Source organism: Candoia aspera, chromosome 1 (assembly GCF_035149785.1).
Source record: "Candoia aspera isolate rCanAsp1 chromosome 1, rCanAsp1.hap2, whole genome shotgun sequence".
Taxonomy (NCBI): Eukaryota; Metazoa; Chordata; class Lepidosauria; order Squamata; family Boidae; genus Candoia; species Candoia aspera.
The window spans coordinates 40,821,647-40,848,274 of record NC_086153.1 but is presented as its reverse complement, the minus strand read 5'-3'; the positions used below and the strand labels follow the sequence as shown (position 1 = coordinate 40,848,274).

Here is a 26,628-nt window from a genome sequence, read left to right as displayed (position 1 = left end):
GAAAAGCGGAGATGGCCTTTACTATATTCTTTCATGCTGGACGAGGAAAGGTTTACTTCTGGTGCTGGCGGGAGAACGCAGAATTATTTTATGCTCCTTACGGGGAGCCGCGGATTTCCATCCGGGGAGAGGAGTAACCGCTAGATATCGAAAGGAGCTGAAGCTACGGATCTATTCCTTCATGAACCCACTGCTCTTCTCAGTGCCCCCCCTCCAATTTCCTAGTTTCCCGCCACCTGAAAGGGAAAAAAAACTGATGCCTTTACATACTTCCTTGCTCTTTATTCGCATATAACTCATCGTGCCATCAGTGGCTGTGACTTGCTCCAGAGTAGATATTCGGTAGGTTTCAAGAACTTCAGAGTAGATATTCCGTAGGTTTCCGGGCACTGTGGCCAAATAAGGTTTCTGTACTGGGTTAATTGGAAGAGCGCCGGCCTTCCAAACGTCTCCCCCCGAGCAAAGATTGTTGTGGGTGTCGCCGCATCAGACTGAGACAGTTCAGTGGGACAGGAGAGTTCAGGGAAAGGTCGGTTGGGTGAAGGTCCAACCCCGCCCCGGTTGCCGCGCGTTTTGTGTGCATCGGCTGAACGCCAGTAGGCTCTGCACGGCGGGGGACAGGACGTTTTCTGCGCACTGACCTTGAAGGCAGCTTTCTCCAACTTGGTGACTTCTACGATCCTGGATTACAACTCTCACGACCCCGAACTAGTGTGTGTGACCAACACCCTGGAGACAGCCTCAGGACACTACAGTTTGTTCCTTGGTGCAACAAATTAAGCCAGTTCTGAAAATCAGCTGGGTTTGGGGAAAATGGCTCAATAGGCTTCAGAAGATTAAAGGGTTTACAATTAAGATTGCACAACATTTCCCCTCCCCAAAGTCCATGTACATCAGATTACCTCCAATTCTTCCTGGTTCCCTTTATGGCCCTTGTCTCTATTGCAAGATATTGATTGTGCAAAGGAGGAATTTCAACTACTTGTCTTCTTTAAAAGCATGTGTCTGCGAAGATACCCTTCTGCACTACCATGGATTTTGTTTCCAAACTCTCCAGAACAGTTCTGAGTTGGTTTACAGTTGTTCTCCCCCTTGGTAATCTCAGAGCACAGAGAATGCATGAAGCAAGCCATGAATTGATTAATAGGAGGCACCAGCCTTCAGCCAGTGCTCCTCCCCTTTGGTGGTCTATTTTGTTTATCCTTTATAACTTGTAAGCATTCACAGTCGGGAGCTGTAAAGCCATCAAGGTACAAGCTACCATTTCTCTGACTGTTTTATTAAGAGTACAGAGAAATGACAGCATGAAGCTACAGTGGCTTAATCTCTATGAGGAGGAAGAATAGCAGAGGAACCAGGAGGCAGAGTGAAGGCCTTTCCCCACAGGTAGGACTGTGCTATCCATACATTCTTGAGTTGGCTGAAAACTCTACTACCAGGCAGCTCTGCCAGCATGAAATCTGCTGCCCCACTGCCGATCCCTATCCTATCCTGTTCTGACTGACTGCAGAATGGTGCTGTTCTGAATTTGTGCATGCAGCAGATACGATTGGCTTCCCTCTTCTGCATATCACTAGGTGGTGGGAAAAAGTCATTCTAGGGAGAATGGGCAGGGTCTGGCTATAAGACTCTGCCCATCATCTCTAGGCTCCTTCCTATACACTCTTACACCTCATTCTATTGTAACCTGAGCTGAATAAAGTGTAATTGACTGAAATTAGAAAGGGAACTGAATCACAAGCAGTGCTTTTACTTAATCTTTTACTTAATCTTTTTTTATTTTATGTTCTGTTCAGAAGGCAATGGGGAGTAGTGTCCCATCATTTCATTTTTATGCTGGGTTGGCTTGTTATGTTATTTCCATACTGTTAAACCATTTCACTGCGCACCGTTCTGCCATTTTGCTATTTCACTGCTGCTCTATTTCAAACCCCAGCAAGTAGTTTTCTTTACACTTCATGGCCACTATATCTGGCTCTTTTTAGAGATGGAGCAACAGAAGACCCACAGATAACCCTAATCAGGGACCAAAGGGTGGGGTGGCTGGCCTGCACGTTCCTGTATCTGCCTGCCCTTCTGATCCTATTCGCTACTGCCTATAATTTCATGTATGATATAATGGATGGTGAAGTGGAACAGATTCTGCACACCTTGGAACTGTCACTGGATGTTGCTGGCTTATGGAGGAGAACATTAACACTGGCAGATTTAAATTGCCTCTTTTATGGGCTGGGAAAGAGATGAAAGCACTGTCAAAGAGTCATCACAGAAAAAGGATGTTTTCAGTTTTCTCTGTTAGGTAAAAGGGGGAAGGCCTGCAATACTATTATTAACCAGCTGGAAACTGACTTAATCCAGTATTTTCTGCTGGAAAACAGAACTCAGTTTCTTTCCTATTGAATTATAGCTGATTTAGAAGTAAGTTAGCTAAGCTGCCAACTACCCAAAATGTCTATGAATCATTTGTGTATGGAGCCAATCCTGGAGCATCGCTAAGACACCGTGTGTGGAGGTGCCTTCAATTGTCGAAACACAGTCCCAGTATTGGTTTCTTTTAAAAACATTCTATCATCTGCCATGTTGAAACACTGGATTAAAAAGGAGTATATTTTTCTTCACCTTTCATTTCCAGTGCCTGCACTGAAATATCTTTATATCACGTTTTCAGGTATATGGCTTTTTCTATATAATATAGAGTTTGATATTCTGTAGTAGCCACAGTTGCTGGTTTGAATATGTACCTTAACGATTATTGCTTTTCTAACTACTTCCTAGGGGTCAGAGCTGGGGTTAGGGTTGAAGATTATCTGGACCCCTTCCCCCCTGGAAACGGATTATCTGGACCCCTTTCAGTCAGGATTCAGGCCTGGATATGGGATGGAAACAGCATTGATTGCACTTTTTGATGATCTCTGGCAAGAGCAGGATGGGGGTGTGTGACCAAGGCTGACCTCTCGGCAGCTTTCAATACCATCAACCATGGTATCCTTCTGGACCTGCTTTGGGGGTGGGGGGGCACTGTGTTGTCCTGGTTTACCTCCTTCCTCCGGGCCATATCCAGTCAGTGTTGATTGGAGGTGAGAGGTCCCGCCCTTGGCACCTGCTTTGCGGGGTTATGCAGGGGTCGGTGCTCTCTCTGCTCCTGTTTGACATCTACATGAAGCCGCTGGGTGAGATCATCTGTCACCATGGGTTGAGATATCATCAGTATGCTGATGATAGTCAGTTGTACATCTCTGCCCATGGTGAGTTAAGTGATGCCGTGACCTCCCTCTCCTGGTGCCTGGAGGCTGTTGAGGTCTGGAAGGGAAGCAACAAGTTGAAGCTGAACCCTGGCAAGACAGAATGGCTGTGGGTTCGGGGCTCTTTGTTTTCCAGAGAATTACCATCTTTGGTCTCGGATGGGGTTGCACTGCCCCAGATGGACCCTGTGTGTAACCTGGGGGTTCTCCTGGACTCATTACTCCTGTTCAAAGAGCAGATGGCAGTCGTGGCCAGGAGGGCCTTTGTGCAACTGCATGTTGTGCACCAGTTATGCCCTTTCCTAGACCAACATGCCCTTCTCACAGTCACCCATGCCCTAGTCACCTCCCCTTTGGACTATTGTAATGCACTCTACATGGGGCTGCTCTTGAAGAGTATCTGGAAGCTTCAGTTGGTTCAAAATGCAGCGGCTTGCATAGTTTTGCACAAGCCTAGATTTGCACATGTGTCACCTCTTCTGCAGGAGCTGCATGTCAGAGTGCTGGAAAGTGTTTGGCCCAAGAGATCAGAAAAGTCACACACCAGGCATTTCTATAAAAATAAATGTATTTACAGAAAGCACAAAAACATATTTTGCAAGCTGTGCATTCACACGTGCCCAGAGAGGACTGAGCTGCAATGGCTACAAAAGCGAAACTAAAACAAGTCCAGGCAAGCTGCCCTCGCCCAGGCAATGCAGCTATTAACACCCAAACTGAGGACAATTAAGTTCAACCTCTTCACCCTGCCAATACTTTAGAAAGTACTCAATTACCATGGTAACCTAGTGGTTTGGTCCGAGCAAAAACAAAGAAATGCCAACACTGCATTGGTTGCTGATTTGCTTCTGGGTCCAATTCAAGGTGCTGGTTATCACCTTTAAAGCCCTACATGGCTTGGGGCCTGGTTATTTGCAGGACCGCCTTATCCAAGTCACATCTACCTGGCCCACCGGAGTGGGGAGGCAGGGTATGCTGCAAGTCCCTTCAGTCAGGGAAGTACATCTAGTGGGACTGAGGAAAAGGGCCCTCTATGTGGTGGCTCTCTCCCTTTGGAACATCATTCCCCCAAAGATAAGATTGGCCCCCTCCTTGCTCCTTTTCCAGAAGGCTCTGAAGATGTGCTTTTGTCAACGGGCCTGGGGACCCCAGGTCGCTATGGAGCCAATCAAATGGTTAATTTGAGTATGTCTGTTGCCACTGTGGGGTATAAATTTTGTTTTATGGATTTTAATTCTGTAAGCTGCCCAGAGTCACCGTGTGTGAGTTAGGTGGCCATATAAATTTGTCTAATAAAATATTTTTTTAAAAAAAGGCTGATAATGCAGAGGAAAGGAAATACCAGATGTTCTACAGAGCAACAAGTTGCCCACCTCTGTTTAAATTCATTCAGCTCCTCTGTCAATTGTTTGCCTGTCATCTTTGATGTGCTGAGGAAATGGGCTCCTGAGATTCTCTGGCTCACATTAAGTTCTGGTTGTTATCTTTACAGGATCTGGAGGGGTAGGTGGGAGGATGAACCAGATCCAGTGTAGTTCCTGATGTAATATTTACCAGCATTTTATATCAAATAAAATAAAAACCTGTGGCTCCTTTATCTGGACAGGAAGTAGGTTAAATGAATATATTGTTATTGTTTGATAAAAGTTTATCAAACAATAACAATATATTAATAGTTCTGAGAAGAGGGACAATTTCCCCCAAATAATTGCTAATGGGTATGATGTCAAGCCAAAGCACTGTTGAGTTATACAGATTCCAAAGAGAGACTTAAACATTGACACATATTCTCCCTTTTTAAAATTAAGATAGTTTAGATGTGCTTGTGCTGGACTAGGAACAATTGTTTTAACAATAATTTCACATTATAAGGAACTTTGAAGTTACAAATGATCACCATCCCTTCTGCTTTGATCTCCTCTTGTCTTTCTATATAATTTTAACAGGATTTTATTGTTGCTTTTAATATTTTATATTATTTTTTAAATTAATATATTATCTTTTTTTGCTTTTACATAGAGAGGCAGTATTAAAAATACATAGGTTTGCCATCCTTTAAATAGCCTATTACAATCATGCTGTATGTATTTACTCAGAATCAAGTACTTGCATTCAGTGAAGTCTGTTGCCAAGTAAATAAGTACGATAGGATAGGATAGGATAGGATAGGATAGGATAGGATAGAATACAATACTTTATTGGCCAAGTATAAGGAATTTGACTTTGGTGGAAGAGCAATCAATATATTTACATAACGTCAAAAATAAACAATAGTAAAGTAATAATGTTATTTACTAAAACTATACAATCAAGAAAGAAAAAAAATTGAAGGAAAATAATACGGCTATTAACTAACACACACTCATATTTAAAGGGAGAATTAAGGGACAATATACTACATCTGTTGTCTAAGATATATTCACATTTAACATAATACAAGATTTAGGTCATGTATTGCAGTCCTATGTTTATCTACTCAGAAAACAAACTGTTTATTCCAAAATACTTATATTTTATGTTTACCTCAACAGACCTTAGAAGTCCTTAACACTGGCTGATGTTACAAGAACTAAATTAAATTTCTATAGAATAATCTTTTAGAAATGCTTTCAGGAGCCAATGAGCTTCAGATTTTGGATGTAAATATTTTGTAGGGGCCTTGTTATATAAGATACATGAAACAGATTCATGCATTATAAGTATTGTTCAACTCACTTTTATTGGTAATGGCTTTTCATTTAAAATGAAACTTTGAATGCTGCCTTAATTATAAATAGAAAGGTAGCTATATAGAGAATCTCTGATCTGGCATTTATGTACTTGCATAAATTGAAATAGGGAGGATCATTTCATTTCTTTTTATTAGTCAGGAATGTTCCATACCTGGCTGGAAAAGAATGTTCATTCAGTTTATGGACACTATGGCCTTCTTGTGATTTTACAGATTATACACATAGTGTGTGGAGAACAGTATTTTGATGGTGGTGCATCTCAAGTAAGGCTTCATGGAGGAACACTTGCAAAATGAAGAACAGGGTCATTGCTAATCTAAGATACTTTGTGCTAATGTAGAGCAACAAGTGTCCCATATTGTGTACAAGGCCTTGTTTTTTACTACCTGTCCATAAAAAAATCTACAAGCTATAACTAAATGAAATGACATTTCCTACCCTTTCATGATACCCATAATTGGTTGCCTAATGCAACTGTCCTATGCCTAATGATAGGGCCAATTCCATGCCCAGAAATATAGATCTCTTCAGAGATGCTGTTAGGAAATCAGCAAATCAGAAATCAAAGCCCTCTTAGAATCACATGCCTGAGATTTTAACCTTTGTTGCTGCAAATGTACTATCTCTTATTTGGAAACTGATTGTTTCGAATGGGTAATGGTGGTGGTTGTACAGGACATGTCTATACTTGGTTTGGTTCGATTTATCAGGCACTCTAACCACCACGACCTGCAAGAGACAAGGCCTTTGTCAATTAGGACAAAGTAAATTAAAGAGTGCAGCAGTTCAGTGACTTTCCCTCTTGCTGAATGGTTAATTTTATATCTTTGTGATGATAACTGACTCTAAAGAGTTATAAACATGTAAAATGCCTCCAAATGCTCTGTGTCACAGATACCCATGTATCAAAGCGGTTGACTGTTTCTGGTGGTCTCCCCTCCCCTCCCATGGTGTGTGCGACAAAAAGAGTTCTATTTGTTTATTACATGATTTAATGCATATTGGAGAAAGCAAACAGAATATTAATCACTGAATGTCCAACACTGTAGGTATCATGTCACCTTAGCTTAGTGAACCACACTAGTTTAACAGCAATAAAAATATGGATATGTTAATTTTTTAGTATTCTGTTGAAAAAAATCCATACCTCCTGGAAAGTTTCTGCCATTGTGTTTGAGTTATTTGTAAGATCTGAATTAATACAGAGGTCCTTATACTGTGGTTGTCATAAAACCTCTCTATGTAGTCATACCCCTAAAATCTAAACTACATTCCTCATGATATGGTTCCATCCTCCTTCCTTCCTTCCTTCCTTCCTTCCTTCCTTCCTTCCTTCCTTCCTTCCTTCCATCCATCCATCCATCCATCCATCCATCCATCATTATAAAAACAGCATATGGCTACTGGAGTATATAGGATACAATTTTTTTTAGATTATTTATTTATTTATTAACAAGTTTTACAGAAAGAAATGGAAAATGAAAAAAAGGAAAGAAATGCATGAAAAATTACAAAGACAAAAGAAAAGAAAGAAAGAAAGAAAGAACAGGTAACTATTGATATATAGGTAACTATATCTACTGTATCTATCTACCTACCTACCTACCTACTATATATATATCACATATTAATCAAGAGGTAACTATTGATATATATCTATAGATATATCTATATCTATATCTATATCTATATCTATATCTAGATATATATCACATATTAATCAAATGTCAAACAGATTTGTAAATCTACCTTAGGGGAAAAAGTAATTAATGATTGGCAGGTTAATATGAGTGTGTTAAAAATAAATAAATCAAATAAACATAAGCGTAGCAGGTTACAATGGCCCAAGGCTGCTGTGCTCTTTAATTTACTTTGTCCTAATTGACAAAGGCCTTGTCTCTTGCAGGTCGTGGTGGTTAGAGTGCCTGATAAAAAAATTTTAAAAAGTGAAGGGGTTGTAGTGGTCTCACTCTGTGGAAGCTCTGGTCTTTCGCAATCTTCAGAGTGTTCTGAAAGAATGGCTTTTGTTTCTGATTAAGTTATGTCATGGTAGAATAAAGAGTATGCTATTCCACAACCATCTAGAAACGGAAGGCAAATTAAAACCATTAAAGCTGAAAACCCTATACATGCTTACTTAGTAGTAAGTCCCATTCAGTACAGTGGGAGTTAATTCTCAGTTACGCATGAGGTTTGTAATATTTAGTGCTGTCTGTTGCTGTGCCTCAGATTAGAATGACCAGATGTCCACTTCTTGTTGGGACAGATTTCCTGTTTTCTTTTTTAAACGCGATGTTCCAGTGTTCTGAGAACATTTCAAGCTGAATTCTTGAAAGGTCTTTGGTTTTTTCATTTAATCAGAGTCCCTGCGTTCTCCTGAAAATGTAATTAAACATTTATTGTTGTCTTGACGAAGGGATTTACAAGGCCAAATAGATCTTGTTGTTTTGTCTACAAGGAGCAAGTGTTAATTTGAATTATTGAACGCAAAATGTAGCAAATGGTGGCTGGAGTGAAATGTTCAGTGACTTTCCATGTTATCACTGCTACTTGTTTTTGTATTTTGGTTTTTTCTAACTCATAGAGGTTGACAATGCTTCTTCTGTCTTCCCTGAGTGATTAATTTGGAACACAAATTATTGGGAATAAACATTTGTGTCAGTAAGACAGATATCAGATCCCAATTGCAGCATCAAGTCACAATGTTAACAGCAACATTAACTTCCCTCTGAGATCTGAAAACTAGCAGTGAAACCCTGTAAATACTCAGATGTAGGGAAAAAAACTGTCATGGACTTTACTCTCAGATAATATGAGTAAGAACTGTGAATTAAGCTGACTAATATGCAGATTAGATAAAACTATTTAGATGAAAGTCTTGAATCTTTGTGAGATGGGAATGGAAAAATCTAAAAATAATCCTGATTTGCAGATCACTAACCAAATACATTGCTCCTCCTTCCAATTTCTTTATTAAAATAACAAAAGAGAATTACCGACTTCAGTACATATCAAATACTGCAAAATAATATGATGAATATAATCATAATAATGTTTACCATTTCATGGAATAGCTTATGCAAAAGACTTGGATTTTGGTCCCGAGGAGTTTATACAATAGTCCAAATGCTGGAAAAGTATAGGAAAGGTCAGTGTGAAGTTATGACACTCTCCCAAAATTTGGGAAGAAAATTATGTGTATGCAAGGTACTGCTGTGGAATGGAGGCCTGAAAACACTGTACCTTGGTGGTAGAACATCCCTTTTTCATGCAGATGATTCCAGCTGATACCTAGTCAGAAGGACATTTGGAAGAATGTGTGAAAAACATCATCTTGAGATCTTGAACAGTTAGTACCATTGGAGTAGACCATTGTAGATTAGATTAATTAATAGTCTGACATGATATAAAATACTTTTCTCCAACATGGAACCTCTGAACTTCAACTCTCATAATCCCCAGCTAATTTAGCCAGTGATCTGGATGGGGGTTCCAGGAGTTGTACTGTAGTCCCAACATACCTGGAAAGCAATGTAACATAATTATTTTAATATGTGGGAGTAAAAGTATGCAAATCATTATCATAGGAAAGCAAATTCTTATACTGCAGTAAAGTAGAACAGCAAAGCTTTATTATTATACTTGAAGTACTGGACTGTGTGGCTCAATTTGTTTAAAGTTTGCAGAAATTAGGGTGGTATGAAAATAGCTTCTGTTCTCTACTGTATTTCCTTATCTGAAGAAACAAATTCATTATTGTGTTCCATTTAGGACTTCATTTTATATTTTTTTGACACAAAGCAAAGTGTGAATTCTTGTCTTTTAGAAGGCTGATATTTTATTCCTTTCTGTGATCACAAATGTAATGAAAACAGTCACTTTCTTTGGGTAGGAAAATGTGCCAGTTTACTTATGGGTAGCACATAAAGAGCCAGTGTGGTGTAGTGGTTAAGGCATCAGGCTAGAAACTGGGAGACCATGAGTTCTAGTCCTGCCTTAGGCACGAAGCCAGCTGGCTTTGACCTTGGACCGCTCATTTTCTCTCTAGGAAGGATGCAGTGACAAACCACTTCTGAAAACCCTTGCCAAGAAAACTGCAGGGACTTGTCCAGGCAGTTTCCAAGAATCAGACATGATTGAACAGATTAAAAAAAAGCACATTGTAGGTGTCTATATGCGTATGTACTTTCTCAAATTCTTTCAGTTTTAACAATCTGGTTTTTTTTTAAAAGATATTACTCAAAGAGAAGAACAGATTGCTATAGTTATTTTACTACTTCTCCAGACCATGCATTTCTTTGAATGGCATCTAATAAGCTGGCACCTAATAATGTTTACTCAGTTTTTCTGAGTAGGCTAGGCATGGCTGCATATACATCAATTTATTTCTCAACTCTTGATTCTTGATGGCTGGCAACCAAATGATAAACCTATTCCACCAGGTGACATTTAGTGATATCAGCTTCCTGTGCCATGTCAGAGATTTCAGTTTATTAAGAACCTCCTGCTAAAGGTTTTCATTAGAGGTTGTGCTTAGTGCAATTCCACTGTGACATGCAGTGGGTTTTGCTACAAGCCTTCTCTGAGATCCAGGTCACTTGAACTCCATACCAAGAGAGACTTATTTACTTCTCTGTGGGGCATTAAGCTGGGGAAGTCTGCAGTAGAGAACATGTGTTTGTTAATCTATTTGCATCACTCAACACTATTCTCATATCACTCTAAGCTGCAATATGTTTCATTTGGTTGGTTACATGCTGTAGTTTTTAAACATGGCAATACTATAGCCCCCTAATAATAAATGAATTTGTGTGACACCCCTCCACTATGATGAATTCAACTAAGAGAGCCAGTCTGGTCTAGTGGTTAAGGCAAGGGGCTAGAAACTGGGAGACTGTGAGTTCTAGTCCCACCTTAGGCATGAAAGCCGGCTGGGTGACCTTGGGCCAGTCACTTTCTCTCAGCCCAACACACTTCACAGGGTTGTTGTTCTGGGGAAAAGAGGAGGAGGAAGGAGTATTTGGTATGTTCGCTGCCTTGAGTTATTTATAAAAATAATAAAGGCAGGATATAAAATAAAACAAAACAAACAAACAAATAATTATTTCATTGGTCTTCATGCTGGGTCAAGAAGTCAATAAAACACTGTGAACTGTTAAATTTTAATCTGTTTATCACAGGGCCTCTCAAACTGGTACCACAACTGCTCATAGTGGTCCTGTATATGCAAAATGAGAAACAAAACCCAGAGAGAGTTTTGACAAACTTCCACTGTGTTTGCAAAAGCATGGTTTTTTAAAAAAAATTTTAAATGTTGTCCCTCTCTCTAAATTGCCCACAATTCCCTGAGAGGTCCCAGCCCATGGTTTGACAACGCTTGGTTTTGTGTGTTTTGTGAATCAAGCCCTTGTGGTTTTCGGCGTAACGCAATGTGTGAACTCAGCTATTTTGGCTTGTTTAACAAACCATGACTTAGGCCACATAAATTCTCATGACTGTGCCAGTACTCCCTCTCTCCTCAGTTTACATATTTCTTCCCAATACATGTATTGATTGGGATTGTTTTAACATGTTATTTTTTTATTTGGGGTCATAGCAGATTATGCAAACATATGAACTGCATTCTTGTAAGTGAATGAAGTCAGGCAATGATTCCTTTTACCTGCTATAATGTTTACTGTGGCTCACCATTGTAATGGGCTTTATATTACTAATCTCTTCTTGGATTTTAAGGAGTTAATGTATATTGTTTAAATAAGAAGTTTGGATTCCAGAAGGTTTTTATTTGTTGTATATCATGAAACTTAGCCAGTGCATGACTCACCTGGGTGTGGCTTAAGGTATTCCAGACCTGGCATGCTGAAGTGTGTGGTAATACAGCTAAACAAAAGTCTTTTAGAAATTCCTTTGTAGCCAGTAAACTCTTGAGTGTTAACTGGAACACAGCATCACCCTAACAAGCTATTTCAGAGTGATAAAAGGACAGCTATGCAGTATGGTCTGCTCCAAAATCATTTGCAGAACAAGTAACCCTGAAACTTTAGCACAATGTTTTTCATTCACATTCTGCAATGGGGTGACATGAAGAGGAACCAGGTTCAAGATGGCCATAGATTACTAGTAAAGGGGAGAAAACTGAGGCTAAATTTTAAGGCTGCAATCAGTGAGGTACAACATGTTGCTAAAAACTATTCCCAGCCACTTTGTGGGAAAGGGTTGTAATAGGAGTGGACAGAGTGTTCGTCTTGACTGAGCCACTTGGTCAGTATTAAATCAAAAGATCTTTGCTCTGCTCATTCCATCTCTTAGCTTGATCTAATTCACAGCAGTTTTGGAGAGGTTAAAAAAGGGAAATTTTGGATATGATGGCCAGAGTTGGTTGGCAAGGATACAGATGCAATTTTTAAAATAGAAGGGGAAGGAGACGTAGAATAATCTTAGTTTGGTGGGGGGTTAGGGGGATGGCATTTGGCTCAGATCACGTTTGAGTGTCTTTCGTTGCTATTCTGTTCCATTTTCTGATTTCCTGCAAGGCAACTTAGATATCTACTGCTGGCCACTGGGCAAACTGACAGGCAGAACTGAGTGGCTTAAAGCAGTGCCTTAGCAACTTGCATAGCAGGGACATCCAAGGCAAGAGTATGGGCTTCATCTGCAAAACATGGTTTAAGATTCTGAGTTGTTTTGGAGCCGGTTTTCATAATTGCCAAATTGGACAGTTACTTCCATGCTTTATTTTGCCATACCATTAAGAGAAGGCAGTTTGTTGATATGTCTGCAAATTAAGTAATGATCATCCAATCCAATACAAACCACACTTAGAGCTAACCTTATTTTAAGAACCTACATGGAAACCTTGTTCAGATACCACATTAAGCCATAATGTGATTTCTTTGTGCTTTGTGTACTACAGTTTATGGCTTGGCATTTTTTGGGTGAACTCAACCAGATTGTGGATTACTCAAGCATACAGTATTTGAGTCCCACATCATTGCTGCTTTCTCCTTTTCCCCCTGTCATTGTAAGTGCATTCCTTTCTCTATAATGTATCAGGTTTCTCAGCTGTGAGTCTACCTGGATGGATCCAAATAAGATGACCGATTACAGTTATCACAGACTGTTGCTTGAAAACCAACTTTAAAACTGTGGTGTCAGTCCCTGGAGTGTGAAGCCCAGTCCACAGAAATCATGGTTTGTGTGTATTTTGATACACAAGCTCCTTGACAGCTGCTTTTGCAAATGCAAATGTAAAAGATCATCCTACTGAATATATACAAGAAATTTTGCATAAATAGAACCAATAACATTTCAGCTGTTTTAAGTGTTCTAGAATGTTCAGTTTGGGCACTTGGAAGATTCAGCAAATATTTGTTTCCAGGGACAAAAGGATGTCTAAAGGTCATATTTTAATAGGTTTTGAAGCAGCTTCTATAAATGGAATTTTGTCACCAGTTGAGCAAGAAATGGCTTGTGTTTGATTTTGCTACTGATTATGTTAGACGTACATAATGACAGCAATAAGTGGTGCATGATCATTAAGCTTTCAATTTTAGAATAACATACTGCTTGTTCTCATTTTTGTTTTTTCATGGAAAGTTACAGCCTGATGTTTGAAAAATCCCAGCTAACATCCATAAATCTTCTGGACATATATATTCACAATTAATTTACCCTCCATATAAACAAACACCTGATGCCATCAATCTAATTAGTTTTTGCACTGTTCTGAAGATATTAGGGATGAGGTATGTATTAAAAAACTATTACTTTTGTTTACACCCTGTTTAAAAATTGTAAAAGCTCTTAATATTTCAGTTAGAACATTTACATATTTTTATCTTTGATGGCATGAAAAATGCCAGAATATAGGTATTGTACATAAGGCCTGTATGGAAACAAAAAGAAGGGAGATTTCCTGTTAACAGTATATACCCCAAAGAGGAATAGAAAACTAAGGAATGTTATGGAAATAGTAATCCATGCCATAAATGTTATGACTTGTATTTGTACAATTTGATTGATCAATGACAGAATATTAGAAAACTCAGTTTGCTATATAAAAACCTACTGAAACCATGTAACTAATTGAACAGTTAAACATAAATACATGTGTAAAGATATGCATACTCTTACACAATTAAAAGCACGATGCTTAGGAAATAAGTCTGGTCTACTGTTTAAGGCCCCACCTAGAAACCAAGAGACTGTGGATGGTTAAGTTAATGGAACTGGCACAAATGACAATACTGACAACATGGATAAGAGAAAATACTGTGACTGGATTTGTTTCTACTTGGAAACTGCTTTGGATTATTTGCTGATAATGGAAAAAAACGAAGTTTTGATTTTGGGCTTTGACGATTAAATCGTTTGTTCTTATAGAAATCGTGTTAGCAAAAGTTTAACTAATGGTAAGAGATTATATTTGTATAATAAGCATTTATATCTGTGTTGGAGAAGGTCACCTTCTTCTTAATAGTTTCTTCCTATTTCTGCACTTCCTTAGTTTTCCTTTTTTCTTTAGTTCTGTATTCAAACTTTTCTTTACTCTATATTTTGTATTTTAACTTTACTTTGAAATTTTAATAAAGTTAAAAAAAGAAAAAGAAACCAGGAGACTGAGAGTTCTAGTCCTGCTTTAGGCATGAAAGCCGGCTGGGTGACCTTGGGCCAGTCCCTCTCTCTCAGCCCAACTCACTCACAGGATTGTTGTTGTGGGGAAGGAGTATTAGGTCTGTTCCCCGCCTTGAGTTATTTATAAAAATAGTAAAGGCAGGATAAAAAAATCTAAACAAAAATCCAAATATTAGCAGTATACAGTAGTGCCTAGATATGAAGGGTCGAAAGACAGAGCTTGATACCTGCATAACCAGGGTGTAATTTCTCTTGCCTCTAGCTTGGTCCTGTCCCCTGGGTGACAAGCCAAGATCCATTTTCCAGAAGTGGGTGAGATTTGGCCCCTTTTGCAATGTTCATTTATTGGTTCATTTATTGTAATTTTACTATCTGATCCAAGAAGTGATCAGGCTGTGTCAGAAAAACAGAGAAATAAAAGCAGTGGAGAAGCTGCTTTGGAAGGATTGGACAGGATTGGGGAATGTAGTGTGGAGAAAGCAATGAAGGAAAATGTGGTGAGAAAGGTGCAAAAGTAGAGAAATCCAGAGGCATATGTGTGTGTCTATTGGGCACCTTTACATCTACTTGGAATATGACCTTTATAATTGCATAATACCTACTTGGAGATTAAATGCCATTGGGAGGATTTGGCTTGGTAAGTAATGAATATGACTTTGGACAGGACAGATGTATTGTAGTGATTGATGATGTCTATAGACTGATATCATCTTGAATGTATAAAATCTATAGAATGTGGTCTACAGAATGGATAAAATTATACTGTATCTTACTTCACTAGAGCATTTTGGACTTAGCAGGAGGAGTTGGTTCTGAGAAGGGTAACATTTTTTTCTGATTTGGTTTAATAGATACTGAATGCACTTGGACTGTTGAAACTCACCTAGTGTGTGTTTGAAGGAGAAAGTACTACTTTCAAAAGGAGTACTAAAAGTCCAGTTATTTCTCAAGGTAGTTGAGTAGCAAACCTCCACCATACCATTGACTCACTTTCGTTGAAATGTACTCATGCCATTGTTTGCCTGGAAGATTCCAAATTCTGTGACCAGAAAAGTCACATTTTGCTAGTGAAATTTATGGAAACACGTATTACTATAATATTACTACATATGTGTGAACTCTGATTTAATGTAATGTGGGAAGGGCAGTAGAAATTTTAAAATCCCCTTGTTGACTTTTCCCAGGCTTCATAAGGAGAGGTCTGAAACAGGCAATTCATTTGAATTTTTTGTACATTATATTTTCAGAAAATGGAAAACAGTAAGAAAAAGGCTGAAAATAAATCTCCATAATTTCTTTAAAAAATAGAATAATATAAGAGATGCACTTTATGCTTAAGTGCTGCAGTGTTACAGAGAAATGTATCTTTATTTTCATGCAGTTTGCCTACTTTGTGTTGATGAAATCACTCATGAATATTGTTTAGATAGGCTTTGTTGAATCTTAGGAGAAACTACTTATTCCATTTCTTGTTTTGAAAGTGCAAAGAATGAAGGCCAGTATCATAATGATATGCAAATAGTTGTTTGAACCTCAGGTATTGCATCCTATTCTTTAAAGTTCTTTAGGATGAAGGAAATTACTAGGCTACACTATATCTTATGGTGCAATGTATAATCCAGACATAGGCTGAGTTCTCACATAATGCTAAACTGAGAATCTTTTTTTTTCTGTATTTGTTTAAATAAGCTATAGGGACGTGGATCATAATACAGTACAGTATTGAGATATGGTGTATGGGTTTACACGCTGCAATAATTCAACATCCAGCAAATCATGTTATTGCCTAGACCCATGCATAAAACCAGCCATTCATTAAGTAAGGTAATTAAAACCATCTGAGAAAAAAATATGTACACTTTTAGACTCAATTCATAGGTAACAATTTCATATTATGTTTAGACCAAGCTTAGGCATCAGGGTCATGCTTAGAGGCAGGCTTTATGAAACTGGGAACTGATCCAGCAGCCAAGCAGTTGTTCCCTCTCAGCTTTGGTGCAAAGATCCTGGCTCATATGAAGACAGAATGCCCCTGTTCCACCTAAAGTAGGCAATTCTGGCTTAATCTCAGTGAATGAGCCAGGAAAATCAGCTGGCATGTTACTGGAAGAGTGAGGAAGGAGCACCTGACCTTGACATTCATTCCCAGTGTCATAAATGATTGCTCGAAGCGGGATTTTTATTCCTGAGCTTAGTCCATAGAATATAAAATTCTGCATGTGGATTAGGACTAGTAACTGGAAAAAAGTTCATCACACATACTGAAGAGGAAATGAAATATCTTGTTCTTTTCTGTGTCACACTTTTAAGAATTCTAAATGACTGTGGGATATATTCATTTATTGATGAATTTTATCCATCAACATCACCCTTAAGAAAATCTTGCAATATCCATTAATAAATTAATAAGAAGGAAACTACTATACAGTAATTTATTACTAAACTTACATAATATAATTACATAAATATACTTTATTACTATATGCAATTTATTACTATACAATTACTATACAAAACTACAGCATTTGAGAGTAAAAGCATCTAAGTTAATGGGAGCAGTGGACCATTTATTATAGATTGTATTTTCCACAAGCATACTGTGCTAAAGTATCCATACTTTATATGTGCAGACTGAAGTGTCAGTTAACATTCTGAATACAGTAATGGCAAATATTGCTAACAACAATAGCCATAACACATACATCCTTTTCCAGCTCTGATAATCCCTAGCCATGGAAGTTAAAACTGTACCTGTACAACATGAGACTGGAGAAGGCGTACAACATAACATTGATTTGTCAATGATTCTTAACACTTTATTTTAACCCATATCTAATGTTTACCTTGGTGTAATAAATGCCCATTAGCAATATCTCATCTGAGTAACATGAGTAATCTACCTATACTAAACATAATATATATGGAACAATGCATATCAAGAGATTTAGCATAATCCTAGCATAATCCTATACATGCCAGAGAGCCAATTTGGTGTAATGGTTAAGTCATCAGGCTAGAAACTCGGAGACTGTGGGTTCTAGTCCTACCTTAGGCACGAAGCCAGATGGTTGACCCTGGGCCAGTCACTCTCTCTCAGCCCTAGGAAGGAGGCAATGGCAAACCACTTCTGAAATCTTGCCAAGAAAACTGCAGGGACTAGTCTAGGCAGTTGCTGAGAATTGGACACGACTGAATGGCAGGTTTTTATTTTTTAACACATGCCTACTGTGGAAGACATGAAGGACCAGGTTGGGGATACATCATCCTGGAGAAAATCTATGTGGTTGCTAACAGCTGACACTGACTTGATGGCACATAATCAATCATACATGTCTACTTTGAAGTAATTCTCATTAAATTCAGTGCAATTTATTCCCAAATAAATGAATATCTGACTGCAGTCTTAACAATAGAATATCTTCTAACCCAAATCAGTAGCAGAAGCAACAGTAGCAGTAGGAAAAATATGGATGCAGATATTCAAAACAGCATTCTCTAATCAAGCCAGGGTCATCCTGACCTGACCTGCACAACACACTGAGCTTTTTATTTTTATTTTTATTGATTTTTAAATAACTTTTTCAACAAACCATGATTAAGCAAACCGTGATTTAGCATAATGTCTGAATCAAGTCACTGTATTCCTATACACAAGCAAAGCTAATATATCCAACTGGAAATCTCACTGTTGTCTCATTAAAGAGGTTTCACCAAGGTCCATCTCTAATACCATAATCTGCTTTGCAGAGGGATACACACACAGGGTTAACACATCATTATAAGCCATAGCTTAATGATGGTTTATTTAATAATCCCAAATTGACTTGGTTCACTCAACACACAGACATAAACCATAGTTTAAAAAAATAATGAAGTGAGAGCCAGATCATAGCATGTTTATTCATACTCTCCTCTTAATTAGAGGAGTCTCCCGCACTGCAACTTCCTGCTGTCACTCTTTAGAGGTATAGCTAGAGGTATTGCTCTACTTTCCATGATCATCATAGTTTTTTTCTTATCTACTGCTTTAGTTTTCCCCCAAGAGGTGGGGTGTCTTTAGAGAGCATAGCTGAAGATGCACCAGAAATGAAAATCATAGGGTCTTTGTTCCCAAGCAGTGGTGTTAAGAAATACAGATTTTTGAAACTTGCAGATGCCAGAGCACAATCAGTAGAGATACTAGGCTTGGCTGGAGTTTTGCAATAGATGGCAGCAAAGGGTTATTTTATGTACCTGTTTGCTGCCATCTAGTGGTCATTTGGAGTTTTTCAGCTCGAATTTAGTAGCTTGAACAATCAGAATGCTTTGTGATGACAGAATTGACCAAACTATGTGATCCATGTTGAAGTAATAAGCAGGAAATCTCACACCTGCAGTGTCAGGTGCTTTTCAAATTATGAAGTAATTCATATGTATTCCAGAGTAAGATATAAAATATATCTTACAGTGTATATATAGATAGCAAACTGTCAGAGACACTGAGCAAATACACAAAGTGCCCAAGTAGTTGAAGTTAGACTTTCACAAAGCCCCACTGAAACTAATGGAACAATTTATTTTGTAGTCAAGTGCCTTTGCTTGCAAAAAAAAAAGTAGTCCAGCTACTGGGTATATCTGGAATTAAGCTCTGTTAATTTCTATGTGATGTGTCTCCTAGTAAGCATGCACAGAACTGTATAGCCTCTTTTGCATGAATCCAGAATCAAAGCTTCTGTGTCAAGGTTAGATTTTTTTTCTCCCCTCCTCCTCTTAAAATATATTTGAAATAATATGTGTAACTTCCCTAACAACAAAAGATTTACTAGAACTAATAGGATTCCATAAATGTTTTTAATATAAGGAAAGTCATAGGAATTCTGATCACAGTGATCAAGATCAGCAACTGAGTCAAATTCAGACTCCTGAGTGAGAGTGAGTTATTTTGGACTGCAAATGCTAACTTCAGTGACTGAATCATCATGACTATAGAATGCAAAAATGTGTTTTCTTTGGCTTTGGCTTAGCCTGATGGCTGAAATTGTGGGTTGTAAACCATCATTGATAGTAAAGTGTTCTTTGTAAATCCTGTCACTGTGATTTATTCAATAAGCCATGCTATTATAAACCATGGCATAGTACAATGTTGTGAACCTAACCAATTAACCACAAAGGAGAGTGTGGTTCTGTGCAACTGGGTTTTGGCAGCAGTCTTCTCAGTGTGGTTCTCCTAGATAAATCAGGAATTGACTTGCGAGTCTCTAGAGAAAAATGCATGTATGCAAGCAGTCCTACTCTGGCAGTATCCCAAATATTGCTTCCATTGCCAAGATGTAAAAAAGCAATATGCTTATAAGGTGGGTTCGCTTTTGCAGACATTTTTGTAGAGGAATGGAAGAAAGGTTCATGGAAAGTAAGCACAGACACCCAAAAATTGTTTCTTTTCTGCTTTATAAAGTTATTAACCACAAGTAAAGGGGGAAGACGTAATTAGCAAATCCATCATTAGTGCAATAGATTTGTAAAGATCCACATGTCAGTCTTTACTCCTCGTAACCACATAGACACATCCCTGCAACATGGTTTTTTGGCAACAGGAAGAAGTGTCTTGCTATTTCCTTTTCAAGCCTATAGATCTGGGGTTTCCTGGTGGTTTCCCATCCAACCTCTAATTAGGCCCAATGAGGCTTAATGTGTTGAGGTTGGCCTAGCTTAGCTAAGTGCTGCTACCTAGTGGGATGCCAAATGTATTTGTTCATTCTTACAAAAACTAAAGGAATTACTTGCCCTTTTTCCTCTCCGTCCTTCCCAGTTGGGGGTGAGTTTTTGTTGTTTATTCGTTCAGTCGCTTCCGACTCTTCGTGACTTCATGGACCAGCCCACGCCAGAGCTTCCTGTCGGTCGTCAACACCCCCAGCTCCCCCAGGGACAAGTCCGTCACCTCTAGAATATCATCCATCCACCTTGCCCTTGGTCGGCCCCTCTTCCTTTTGCCCTCCACTCTCCCTAGCATCAGCATCTTCTCCAGGGTGTCCTGTCTTCTCATTATCTGGCCAAAGTATTTCAGTTTTGCCTTTAATATCATTCCCTCAAGTGAGCAGTCTGGCTTTATTTCCTGGAGGATGGACTGGTTTGATCTTCTTACAGTCCAAGGCACTCTCAGAATTTTCCTCCAACACCACAGTTCAAAAGCATCTATCTTCCTTCTCTCAGCCTTCCTTATGGTCCAGCTCTCACAGCGATATGTTACTATGGGGAACACCATTGCTTTAACTATGCGGACCTTTGTTGTCAGTGTGATGTCTCTGCTCTTAACTATTTTATCGAGATTGGTCATTGCTCTTCTTCCCAGGATTAAATGACTTCAGATTTCCTGACTGCAGTCAGCATCTGCAGTAATCTTCGCACCTAGAAATACAAAGTCTTTCACTGCTTCTACATTTTCTCCCTCTATTTGCCAGTTATCGATCAAGCTGGTTGCCATAATCTTGGTTTTTTTGAGGTTTAGCTGCAAGCCAGCTTTTGCACTTTCTTCTTTCACCTTCATCATAAGGCTCCTCAGTTCCTCTTCGCTTTCAGCCATCGAAGTGGTATCATCTGCATATCTGAGATTGTTAATGTTTCTTCCAGCGATTTTAACTCCAGCCTTGGATTCCTCAAGACCAGCTTGTCGCATGATGTGTTCTGCATACAAGTTGAATAGGTAGGGTGAGAGTATACAGCCCTGCCATTCTCCTTTCCCAATCTTAAACCAGTCCGTTGTTCCGTGGTCTGTTCTTACTGTTGCTACTTGGTCGTTATACAGATTCTTCAGGAGGCAGACAAGATGACTTGGTATCCCCATACCACTAAGAACTTGCCACAATTTGTTATGGTCCACACAGTCAAAGGCTTTAGAATAGTCAATAAAACAGAAATAGATGTTTTTCTGAAACTCCCTGGCTTTTCCATTATCCAGTGGATATTGGCAATTTGGTCCCTAGTTCCTCTGCCTTTTCTAAACCCAGCTTGTGCATATGGCAATTCTCGCTCCATGAATTGCTGAAGTCTACCTTGCAGGATCTTGAGCATTACCTTACTGGCATGTGAAATGAGTGCCACTGTTCGATAGTTTGAACATTCTTTAGTGTTTCCCTTTTTTGGTATGGGGATATAAGTTGATTTTTTCCAGTCTCATGGCCATTCTTGTGTTTTCCAAATTTGCTGGCATATAGCATGCATTACCTTGACAGCATCATCTTGCAAGATTTTGAACAGTTCAGCTGGGATGCCGTCATCTCCTGCTGCCTTGTTATTAGCAATGCTTCTTAAGGCCCACTCAACCTCACTCTTCAGGATGTCTGGCTCTAGCTCACTGACCACACCATCAAAGCTATCCCTGATATTGTTATCCTTCCTATACAGGTCTTCTGTATATTCTTGCCACCTTTTCTTGATCTCTTCTTCTTCTGTTAGGCCATTTTTGTTTTTGATCATACCCATTTTGGCCTGGAATTTACCTCCGATGTTTCTAATATTCTGGAAGAGGTCTCTTGTCCTTCCTATTCTATTGTCTTCTTCCACTTCCGCGCATTGCTTGTTAAAAAATAATTCCTTATCTCTTCTGGCTAACCTCTGGAATTCTGCATTTAATTGGGCGTATCTCCCCCTATCACTGTTGCCTTTTGCTTTCCTTCTTTCTTGGGCTACTTCTAGTGTCTCAGCAGACAGCCACTTTGCCTTCTTGGTTTTCTCTTTCTTTGGGATGTATTTTGTTGCTGCCTCCTGAACAATGTTGCGAACTTCTGTCCATAGTTCTTCCGGGACCCTATCTACTAAGTCCAGTCCCTTAAATCTATTCTTCACCTCCACTGCATATTCCTTAGGGATATTAGTGAGCTCATATCTAGCTGATCTGTGGGTCTTCCCTAATCTCTTTAGTCTGATCCTAAATTGTGCAAGAAGAAGTTCGTGATCTGAACTACAGTCATCTCCAGGTCTTGTTTTTACCGACTGTATAGATGTCCGCCACCTTTGGCTGCAAAGGATGTAGTCAATCTGATTTCGGTGTTGTCCATCTGGTGAAGTCCATGTATAAAGCCATCTCTTAGGTTGTTGGAAGAGAGTGTTTGTTATGCAGAGTGAGTTGTCTTGGCAAAATTCTATCAGCCTATATCCTGCTTCGTTTTGTTCTCCCTGGCCATGCTTACCTGTAATTCCAGGTGTCATTTGACTGCCCACCTTAGCATTCCAGTCTCCTGTGATGAAAATAACATCTCTTTTAGGCATGTTGTCCAGTAGGTGCTGCAGATCCTCATAGAACTGCTCTACTTCAGCATCTGTGGTTGGGGCATATATTTGGATCACTGTGATGTTAGATGGCTTGCCCTGAATTCAAACTGAGATCATTCTATCATTTTTTGGATTGTATCCAAGCACTGCTTTAGCCACTTTACTATTAATTATGAAGGCTACTCCATTTCTTCTGTGGTCCTCTTGTCCACAGTAGTAGATCTGGTGGTCATTTGATGTGAAGTGGCCCATTCCAGTCCATTCCAGTTCACTGACGCCCAAAATGTCTATCTTTAATCTTGACATCTCTCCAATAACCACATCCAATTTGCCCTGGCTCATAGATCTCACATTCCAGGTTCCAATGGTGTGTTGATCCTTAGAACATTGGATTTGCCGTTCAGCACCAGCACCGTCGGCTGCTAGCCATCCTTTCGGCTTTGAGCTAGCTGCGTCATCACGTCTGGGGCTAGTTGAACTCATCCTCTGTTCCTCCCCAGTAGCATTTTGATCATCTTCCGACCTGGGGGTCTCATCTTCCGATGGTATACCGACATATCTCTGGTTGTACTGATCCATTTAGTTTTCATGGCAAGAATACTGGGGTGGGTTGCCATTACCTTCCCCAGGGATCGCATTTAGTCTGACCTCTCTGTCATGACCTTCCCGTCTTGGGTGGCCCTTCACGGTTTAGCTCATGGCACCATTGAGGTGCTCAAGCTCCAGCACCACAGCAAGGTAACGATCCTTTGCTGAAGTGGGGGTGAGAGAGATTGAAAAAGAGAGACCTGAGTTTATCTGATTCCTGTCAGGTACACAGCGTTCTGGAGCACAGCCCACTGGCAAGAACATGTGGCGTTTTATCCACAGCAGCATTAGAAATGTTCTCTGCTCAGTTTGGCGCCAATGATTGAGGTCTGTTGTTAACTGGAGTTCACACAGAAGTCTTGCCAGGTCTGCCCAGAATACTGTCTCCTGTGACTTCCTGTGGTCTTGCATAATATTTCCTTGCTGTTTGTTATAACTCTGTGCCTTTGCTGGAGCTGCCTGTGGTGATAACAGAGCACATTAAGGGCTCAAGCTTTTAATGAAGAGGCCTGATCCCTGGTAGAGCTGAGGTGGGTCACTTTGGGTGACACGGTCAAGTTGCACCGCTCACGTAGGTGGCTGCTGTTTGACGTTCTGAGGCTGATGCAGCCTTTCCCCAACCTGGTGCCCTTCTGCTGTATCTGATGGTCTCATAAATAACAATCAGCCAGTTGCCTTTTGAATCGGTAGCTGGAGACCATGCCCCAAAGGTACCAGTTTGGGGGAAGTGGATGTAGGCTGTGGAGCTCAGTGTAGAACCACGCATGTCTCTTAGTGTGGGCAGGGCCAACCGCTCGGCCCTTTTTCTACTGGGGCGGGTTTAAGGAGCAAAATGGGTGCAGTAAGATTTGCAGATATTTAAGGCACTGATTTCACCAATTAAAACTCCTGACATCCCTTACAAAATGAGTTCTAACCCCATTCAGTTAGGGAGTATAGCCACAACATGCTACAGCAGGCTGGGTTCGCACACTGCAAAAAAAAAAAAGAACCATGGTTTACAAATATCAAAGGTTGGGCTCACATAACATAAGATGCGAAAACCACATAATGAAAGGTCCACCAAAATGAATTAATAAATGTCCTGTTGAGTAATAAGTACAGGATTAATCAAACCAATAACATTTTATTTGGGGAGGGTGCTTTTGTGTGACAAATAGATACATTAAACAACAAACTTGTATGACACACAGTCTGGATAGAAGACTTTTCCTGTACTTCTTGAACTATTTCTACTTTTGTCTAAACTGAGACCATTGCAGAATATTTTAGAGGAGAAAAGGAAGTAACTTGATAAAACAGCAACTTAAAAAAATAGATATATTCTGGGAACTTAAACTTGGGGAATATGCAGCAGTGGCAAAACCAACTGTATATATATACAGTAGATTTTTAACTAATTTTAAGCAGGAATGGTTCCCGTATATATAATACAACATGTTAAATGTAATTGTCTACAGACGGCTTTTAAGAGGGCCTAAGTGCTTATAAACATTGCAAATTAGCAGATGTATAAAAAGGGGGAAGTCAGAAACTTAATAGCTTTTTAAAAAAAATATTCTTTTTTATTCTTTGCCTTTTTTCTTTTCTTTTTATTCTTTTAAATTTTTTAAGCTTGTTTTGTTCATCTGTTTTTTCCTTCTAACATGTATAAACACACACACCCACACATACACACACACACATAGATAATACCAATCAACAATATATAGAAAGTTAAGAATGTAAGTGTGTTAAACATCGTTGTATTGAAATAACATAATGTATGAAGATTTATACTATCACAATAAAAAGGGAATAGAATAGATATATTCTATGTACAAAATTCTGTTGAACTCACCTGCTTGTCCATAACGGATACCAAGCAACTCTTTAATACAGTCATGTTATCTCCCTACTTTGGTCTTCTTGTAGCTGACAGGAGGGCAATCCAATCTCTTAGAAACTGCTGCGCATTACACTAACTTCCTAGTTACACTCCTTTATTTGACTCTTGTCCTTCAAGTCCTGTTTAGTTCTATACTTATACGTTGAGTGTTCTTGGACAATTACCTCTAGGGCTACCATATTTGCACTGCAAAATTCAGATGACCACCGGATGGCAGCAAATATGCCTTCTTTGTTGCCATCCAGTGGTCATCTGAATTTCTGCACTCCAATTATGGTGGCATTTATTTATTTATAAACTTTATATGGCCACCCAATTCGAACATTGTGACTCCAGGAGGCATAAAATAAACCAAAAACAGAACAAGATAAACAATTTCACTTAAAATTCAACCACACATTAATAGGTGACTAGAAACTCACATTCATACCATCCTCTGGACAGGGACCCCAATCTTCCCAGCCCCAACACCCAAGGAAAAAGCCAGATTTTAACAGCTATTGGCAGGCAGTTCCCAGCTCCAGAATTCAGTGTGCTACTTCACCTCCAGTACATTTGTCTGCAGGTTTGAGGTGCCAGCTTTCCTAGACTGAGAGCAAGATAGAAGGGAAGGTGGGGTCACATCGATATTACAGAAATCACTGGGGTTATTTCAATATGTTTTATTAGCATCATGCTTCTGTGGGTGATGCGTAGTCTAAATATGGGATGGAGGGGTGGGGGTTATATTTATTTATTTATTCGTTTAGGTCGAGGGCTGGGGAATAAGCAGGCTGCTTTTACTTCTCATCACTTTTGCCACTCAGCTGCCTTTTGGAGAGAATGGCAAGGATGAGAGGCTGCTGCTGGCCCATATCACCCTCTGAGTACCAGTGGACTGCAGCCAAGTTTCAGTCCGATTGCAGATTAAGTCAAGAAGGAGAGGGGAGTGAGGAAGCAAGCAGCCATGGCTTCTGCTAATCTTCTTTAACATTGTTGAAGCTTGCTCATCTCATCTGGCCAGAGGTAGAAGATGGCCAAGCAACTGGGCAGGAAGAAGCAAGAAAAACAGCTGAGCCTGGGGCACAGGTGAGATCCTCTAGCCTATTCAAAACCCACCTCTTCCACAAGGCCTTTAATTCCCCCTTTATTCTCTTGTTGAAAGTAAATGTTTATATAGCTGGACTTGTGCATGTTCTTCCCTTGTTTCCTCCTTTCTTCCCTTTCCACTATGCTTTCCGCCTCCTTGAAAAATTCATACTGTGGTTTTCATGGGTCAATTCCCATAGCCAGGGTTTGTATCTTTGCTATTGCTGCT

At 39.4% G+C, this 26,628-nt stretch overlaps 1 protein-coding gene across 2 annotated transcripts in view; it reads left to right on the top strand.

The window, feature by feature from the left end:
* EPAS1 (endothelial PAS domain protein 1) overlaps positions 1–26,628 on the top strand; it is a 132,947-nt gene that overhangs the window by 1,644 nt on the left and 104,675 nt on the right. Inside the window, exon 1 of one of the 2 annotated variants that reach the window (XM_063302756.1) lies at positions 26,130–26,399. The exons of the other annotated variant lie outside the window; for it this stretch is intronic. Within the exon in view, the coding sequence (XP_063158826.1) occupies positions 26,344–26,399 (56 nt within the window). The 5' untranslated portion in view covers positions 26,130–26,343. Of the gene's footprint in view, positions 1–26,129; positions 26,400–26,628 lie in introns of those variants that run through there. 2 annotated transcript variants of the gene reach the window in all.